The 7507-nt window shown below is 62.1% G+C and overlaps 1 protein-coding gene across 2 annotated transcripts; it reads left to right on the plus strand.

Annotated features, from left to right (window-relative positions):
* The first annotated feature begins 342 nt into the window (after positions 1-342).
* UBALD2 (UBA like domain containing 2) lies at positions 343-6006 on the plus strand. 2 transcript variants are annotated; one of them, XM_081219298.1, is made up of 3 exons: positions 343-721; positions 1127-1189; positions 4853-6006. In XM_081219298.1, the coding sequence occupies exons 1-3, from the start codon at positions 602-604 to the stop codon at positions 5171-5173; spliced, it is 504 nt and encodes a 167-aa protein (XP_081075424.1). In that variant the 5' UTR covers positions 343-601; the 3' UTR covers positions 5174-6006. The 2 variants fall into 2 exon arrangements, with proteins under 2 accessions (XP_081075424.1, XP_081075425.1); XM_081219299.1 differs by having other exon boundaries at positions 349-721; positions 4856-6006.
* The last annotated feature ends 1501 nt before the right edge of the window (positions 6007-7507 follow it).

The following is a 7507-nucleotide window of genomic DNA, read 5'->3' on the forward strand; positions in this document are numbered from 1 at the left end:
CTGTCTTGCTTTTCCAGCTGAGCATGTTCAGTTTCAATGAAGTAATGAATGAACTTGGCTGCACCACCCCCAAGCCTACAACAGCAAACAGAGGGGCCTCGGCCAATCAGCAGGCACTCCAGGTTTTCAAGTTGAGTTCAAACAGGTCCAAGGGAGACCAATCAGCGCGCGCGGCTCCGCCCCAGACGCCGGGTCGTGGCCAATCATGAGCCAGGACGAGCCAAAACACAGCGTCCGGCCAATGCCGGGGGGCCCCACGGCGCCGACGTCCGCCAATGGGCGCGGCCAGGCAGAAAGAGAAACAGTGCGGGCCCGCAGGCCGCAGGATTCGAATCGAACGTCTGCCAGGGAGCCGGGCGCCGGCCGAGCGGCGCGGGCCAATCAGCGGCGGCGGCTCGCGGCCCCCGAACGTTGGGACACCCGGCCCCGCCCCGCACTGTTGTTTGTGGTGTCGGCCGGCCGCGCGAGCCGGACCACAACACTCGCCCGGCGGGTGGCGGGGCGGGCGAGGGTCCGGAGGCCGCGGGCGGCGGCGAGCGCGAGCTGAGGGCAGCCGGCCTCCCGCGGCCGCCGATCCCGGGAGGGGGCGCCGGCCGGAGCCATGTCGGTGAACATGGATGAGTTGCGGCACCAGGTCATGATCAACCAGTTCGTGCTGGCCGCAGGCTGCGCGGCCGACCAGGCGAAGCAGCTACTGCAGGCGGCCCACTGGCAGTTCGAGGTGCGTGCGGGCCGAGCTAGGGAGTGCTCCCGGCCGGCCCCGCTCCCCGGCCGCCGTCCCTGGGGCAGGGGCGCAGGCCGGGGCGCCCGGCCGCGCGCCACGAAAGGGGGTGGGGGGAGGGAAGCTCTATTTATATCGCCCCGTCAGGCGCTCAGCGACCTCATGGTCTCTCGTGGGGCGCGGGGCCCTGCCGCCCTGTACCTCCGCGCACGGCCCGGGGACGCCCCCTCGAGCGACGCGGGCCGGCCGGCCGAGGGGTCGGGCCCGGCGGCCCGAGCGCGGCGCCGCGGACACTGCGGATGAGCCCGGCCGGTGGGGCAGGGCCGGCCGGTGGGGCAGGGCCGGCCGGTGGGCTTCCTGCCCCGTCCCCGTTAACCGCCGCCCTGCCGCTATGTTTGTCCGCAGACCGCCCTGAGCACGTTTTTCCAAGAAACCAACATTCCCAACAGCCACCACCACCACCAGATGGTAAGTGTGGCCGGGCTCCGGCGGGAGGGCCGGCGGGCTGGAGGGCCGGCTTCGCCGCGGCCGCAGCCCAACGGGCGGCCGAGGGCGCGGGCCGGGGGCCGCTGTCAGGCGCCGACGGTGACAGCCATGTTGCCGGGGAGCGCCGAGCCGCGATGTAAACAAAGAGCCAAAATGTCTTCCAGGGAAGAGCGGCTCCCAGGGCCGTCTGGCTCGCCCAACTTTGCGGTCAGGCCTCCTGGGCTGCTGTAGCTCGACCTGAGGACTTGTGCTCGGCGCTCCCCCTGGGCCAGGGGCTAGGAGGGCGGCGAGGGTGGCCGGCGGAGTAGCCGGCTGGCAGGTAGTGGGGAGGGGGGCTCGGACGACAACTAGACGTCGGGGGAACGCGGGCCGAGCGAAGGGCCCCGAGGGGACTGAGACCTGGAATGTCTGTCTATACGGAGCACCCGTCTTGCTGTTGGAGTGGCAGCCCCCCATCCAGACAACCCAGCTCTGCAGAGAACAGGAAAGGGATAAATCCACCCTGGCCTGGGAGCTGGGCTCTACCCAGAGAGTTATGTTCACTCTTTCCTGTTCATGGAAAAAGACCTACCCTGAGCGTGGAAGACTTACAGATTTTTGACAAGATAAGCCAAGAATGCGTTTAATCTCAGTAGGTGAAGATACATAAAACACAGGAAACAGAAGTGGTTCAGGCCTGGATTTGCTTTCTTCTCTTTTCCAAGCTGGCCCCAGGCCTGGGCCTTTGCCCTCCTGCCCTGCTTTCCACAGGCATAGGACATCCCTTTCACTTTAGAGGATTGAATGCCTTCTCTACCTCTCTAGTTACCTATTAGCCCTGCTGGTGGGGGGAGGGCCCCAAGATAGGGATTGTAAAACATGATTCCCCAGGAGATCTGTTATGGCTTCTGGAGTACATTTTTGGCATTTTGGTGTCCTTGCCCGTGGCTCCCTTCTCAGAGCCGCTGCCTTGCCTGAAGAAGCTGCAAATGGTTCCTCTGCTGTGTCTTGTCTTTGGCGCTCTGTATTCATCTAGTTGCAAAGGACAAGTAGAGAGGGGTCTGTTTTGACCCTTTTAACCAGCTTTTTTCTCTTGGAATAGCCCATGCTGTTTGTATAAATCAAAAAACGAAACTGCATCGGAATATGATGAGAATTATGCTGGCTGCAGGGCTGTGGCAGTTGAGGCTGGACTCTTGGTAAACCCAAGAGGGGTTCATCTCCAGGGGACCCTCCCCTGTACCGGACCATGGGAAGCTCCAGTGTGAGCCTGGAGCTTGCCTCCATCTTGCCTCCGTCCTCCTAAAGGGGGCCTTGAGGTTTGCTCCACCAACTGTGGTCGTTTCAAAAGGCCCAGGCTTCCAGCACAGCTACTCTGTGCTGCCCTGAACAGAGGGGCTCACCCCAGAGAGCTGGGACTGATGGTCCTTTTAGGTTCTGTTGCTCCTTCCCTGCAAATCCTGAGGGACTGTAATCTTTTTGAAGTTTCCCTCAAGGGCTGTGGCTGGTTTTCTAACAGACATTATGATCAGTGTATCCATGAGTGCTCCTAACCAGCACCACAGAGAACGCCATCCCTGCCCTCGAGGAGTTGGTAATTTTTTTTAGAGATAATAAATCAAAGGAAAATGTTAGATAAAAATACCAGAAGTGACCCAGGCCAAGAGTTGCTGATAAATGGTTGTCCCATAGATGACTGTACATACACAGTCGGAGGCATCTTCCTAGATAAGGGAGGGCTCCTGGGTTAGATTGGGAAGGGCCGAGGAGAAAGACACTGTGGATGCGAAGCAGTAGGACATTAGCAGGGTGCAGTGGACGCTGGGTATGCTTGAGAGCTGGAAAGCTCCATCCATAGCTATTAGAAGCAGAGCTGGAGGGACTTTTACAGGACCTGGTCCAAACCCCTGGTTTTACAGAAGTAGAGAGAAACCCCAGAGAGGTTAAGGGACTTGCCCGAGCTCACACAGGCAGGTGGGCACAGGCCTGCTCCTGATCCAGGCCGCTCTTGCTGTCACGGGGGTGGGGGGGGTGGGGGGCAGGGTGGCTGCTGAGGAGACAGGCTCCACTGGCTCGGTGAACTGGGGAAGTCGGTCACGATGCTGTGATGCAATTGGCCGGTCCCCCCCACCCCCCATTCATTGTTTCCTGCTGCCGAGAAGTCAGCCCTGGGGGCGGGGGGGGGGGAAGAGTGAAGGGAGGAGGGAAATGGTCTGGGTGGGGCCAGGCCTGCCCCGGGCGGGTCCTGTGGCCTCCCTGGAGAGGACGCTGGTTGGAGCGCCCCAGCTGCTGATGTGGAGCCGGCCCAGTTCATCAGAGGGGGTTTGCCCCCCTCCCGTGGGCCTGTCCTCCTTCTGGGCCGGGGTTTAATTGCAGAGCTGTGGAAGCTCCCGGGAAAGAGCCCTGGGAGCAAGGTGAGGAGCCCTAGAATCTTGCTCCCTGAGCCCTGTGCCTGGGGGAGGGGCCGGTGTTGCTAAAATTAGGAGAAATTCAAAGAAGGGCTCCCGTGGTTTCCTGGGAAAGGGAGAAGCTGCTGCCGGGTCAGAACTGGCTTTGGGCTGGCCTTGTTCTCTGCCGCCTCTTCCCTGCACCCTAGTGAAGTGCTCAGGGGGTGGCACCCCCATGCCCCCACGCCACAGGGCTGGGAGGCCTGCGGTCCCCGCTGTTTGCAGGGAGGCTGCCAGTTACCGCCCACCAGCCCAGCCGCTGCCCTTCCTGGCTGGGGTCCCTGCTCAGGGTAGTGGCAGAAGACCGCAGACGCTGGGATGTTTGCAGCTGCCCTCACAAAGCGGGCTGAGAGGGGCTGAGCTGACCGAGACACTGGCAGCATCTGGCCAAGGGCAGCCTGCTGGGAGACGCTGATTTTTGTCCTCGGGGAGCCCAGGCATGAAGTTGCACTTGACTCTTAAGTGCAGAGTGGGGCTGGGTAGAGGTTAAGAGCTTGGGCCTGCAGACCTGGGAGCCCCGGGATTCCGGCTTCTCAACTTGTGCCCTGCAGCGGTGTGTTTTTGGCCCAGTGACTTGAGCTCTGGGCCTCAGTTTCCTCATCTGTAACCGAGAGGATCATCAGAATGACCTAGCACCCTCGTGAGAAGTGAGAGAATGCAGGCTGAGGCCCCGAGGCCCGCTGGCTGGTGCTGTGGATGTGGAACGGACCCAAGCACCAAGCAAGTGCAGCCTCTCCGGGGTTGGCATAGGAGGGAGATCCTGGATCTGGCCTCCTTCCCTTGGCTAACAACCTCGGAACGTCTGAGGGCGGATTATTCAGGAGCCAGCTGGTTTCTCACCCAGGGTGAGGCGCTCAGCAGCGGTGTCCTGGGCTGCCTCCCTTGTCCTGGCTTCAATCTGACACCCTAGCTTCTGCCGGAATTAACCATCTACTTCTGACCCTCAGAGCGTCATTCCCAAGCATCAGGAAACACTCTTTGGTTTTGACAAAAATTGTAGGAGTCCGCCCCTGGTTTTCTGTTTTTATTGGCTCAGGGTGCAAGGGGTGCTTTTGTCCTGCTGAAACCACTTATGGACTGAAAAACGGGGAGGAAGGAGGGCCCAGTGTGGGTGAGCACCGTGGGAAGGCTCTAGAGACCCACGGATAGTGGCCTGGGATCGGGGCGGGGTGGGGGGGGCGCGGTGCAGGCAGCCCTCGCAACCCGTGTTCTCTCCCAGCAGATGTGCACCCCGAGCAACACACCTGCCACACCGCCCAACTTCCCCGACGCGCTGGCCATGTTCTCCAAGCTTCGCGCCTCCGAGGGCCTGCAGAACAGCAACAGCCCCATGACCGCGGTGGCCTGCTCCCCCCCGGCAAGCTTCAGCCCCTTCTGGGCCTCGTCCCCACCCAGCCACCAGGCCGCCTGGATCCCACCCTCCTCCCCCACGGCCCACAGCTTCCACCATCTCCACCACCCGCAGCCCACGTGGCCGCCCGGAGCACAGCAGGGGGGCACCCAGCAGAAAGCCGTGGCTGCAATGGATGGCCAGAGATGAGACTGGATGCCGCCGGGCGCTGGGCTGGAGCTGGGGGGCAGTCCAGGGTCGTGGGGACACAGGAGGGCCGGTGGGGGGGGGAACTGGGGCGGACGGGGTTTCCTGAAGATCGCACTGGAAGATTTTATAAGAGAATTTTTGTGGGTGGAGGGGACAGTAAACTTCCTGAGCCACTTGGGTCCTTCAGGAGTTTTCTCTTCAGGCAAGTTTTTTTTCTCTTTTTAATATATAACTATAATATATATATGAATATATAAAAGTAACTAATGTATGTGAGAATGGGGCTGGCTGACGGGTGTTGGGTCAGCGGGGAAGGGCCAGTGAAGCCTCCCCTTGGGCCAGCACCCCGTCCTCCACCCCGGTCCCGGGCACAGGTGCTTGGAAGCCAGGTGGCGTGATCCTGCAGTCACGAGGTGTCTGCCGGCTGCCTCCTCTCAAAGGTCACACCTTCTGGAATCAGGAGAAGGACCACCACCTCTCCACTCCGCGTGATGGCGGCAGGAGGGGTGCGCCGGGTGGCTGAAGGTGTGGGCCCTCTTCGCCGTCGTGAGGCTCCCCCCACCCCCAGTCAGTGGTTCTCCGGCCCTTGTCGCCTCTCCCGGTGTCACCCCTGTCTCCATCTAGGTGTGCGGGGCTTGTGCGGGACTTTAAGAGCCAGCTGGGGTCAGAGGCCCAGGCTCTGCCGGTGGGCTCCACCCCGTCGCCGCCCTGCCTCTTCCACCGTGCAGCCTGGCTGCGGACAACAGAGTGGAGAGCTTGCCTTTGGATTTAGTTCCCAAATCAATCATCTCACGAGGGTGAAATTTTAATTTAAAAGAGACTTTTCTAACTTGCCTGGCTTGCGGTGCCTTTCTTTACCTTGGTGTGGAGAGCGTGCTCCTTGGGCAGAGGGGTGGTGAGGCTCTCGGCTGTGCTGCGGTTGGGGGACCAGCTCCATTGCCATGTCGCGGGTCTGGATGCTCTGACAAGGGGCATCCCGGCCAGGGAGCCGACGCGACAGGCTGGATCTGGTTGTGCGTGGGGAGGAGAGGAAGGACGGGTCCTGGCTTGGTTACGGTAACCCTCTCCCCTTGTCTCGCCACCGTGCAGCCCGCCGCAGGCTAGGCCTCAGCCCCGGAGCCCCTGTCTTTGCCTGCAGTGGGGGAGCTGCCTCCCCGCCTGGGGGCCCAATGGCAGCCCCACGCTTCTGCCTGCTCCCCCAGGCACTTCCCACTGAGCCTGTCTCTGCTGTCCCTGCCCTCAGCCTCCTTTGGGGGTAACCTGTCCCCATGTGCATGTTGTGTGGTCCTGTCCCAAAGGTCAACCAAGGCTATCAGGGAGCCACAGAGACTGGGTGGGTCCCCAAGAGGACTGGCTTCCTTTCCCTTCCCACCTTTGCTCGGCCTTCAGGGGCTGGAATGGAAGCAGCGGTGATGGCAGTTGGGCTCTTCTCAGACTCTCCAGCGCAGGTGGCCAGGTGTGTGAGGAGCCTGTCCACCCGAATGGAGGAGTGGGTGGCTGGCCCCAGGGTTGGGATTCCTGCTGAGCCCCCTGCCCCCGCCAAAAACAAACCCCTTTAACATGTGTGAGTGGGCTTGTTCCCTCCCTCTCTCAGCAGCCCGGGCACTGCTGTCGATCAGGACTGCGGGGCCTGGAGGTTCAGGCCCAACGTGCAGTGACATTTGGGAAGGGCCCCACCTGGCAAGCCAGCCCGTGCTGCTCCTGGGCCTCGTGTGTCTTCCCAAGGTCACCTGTGGGGCAGCCCCTGCAGGAGTGGAGCAAAACCGGGGACGCAGCTGTCCTTGGCCCCTCTGCATGGGATCGTGTACTTTGAAGCTGGGTTTGTCGTTTCAGTTTTGTTTCCTGCTTGGAAACCCGTGAGACTCCTCCCACCCACACCCCACACTCTGCCCACCTGTGCTTTCCCGGGCTGGAAGGGGAAGGCCCCTCGTGGGCACGTGGGCGGTCAGTGCTGGGCGGCCTGGGTGAGGGTAGGCAGGCGGGCCCAGGTGCGGGGAGGCAGGGGTGGCCTGGGCTGCTTGGGGAATGTCACCCCTCATCCTTTCGGGGGCATTGGGGAGGCCTGGCTGCCGCTCCTCCCTGCCAAGCTGGTTGAGTTTGGATTCTAGGCCAGGGACACTGAGCCAGTGGCCTGACATTTCTCAGGCAGCAGCAGAGGAGGCCTGGGCCTGGCGCTGCCGCCCCCTTGCAGAGAAAAGGGTGCGGGGGTGTGGGCGGTGCCGACTGGGACCCCAGGGTTCAACAGTGAACCGGATCTCAGCAGATGGGGAGAGATGGGGGATGCCCCTTCCCGCAGGGAGCGCCTGCCCCACCCTTGACACCCCCAGCCAACCC

This window comes from Mesoplodon bidens, assembly GCF_964165515.1.
Source record: "Mesoplodon bidens genome assembly, chromosome: 19".
NCBI classification, from domain to species: Eukaryota; Metazoa; Chordata; class Mammalia; order Artiodactyla; family Ziphiidae; genus Mesoplodon; species Mesoplodon bidens.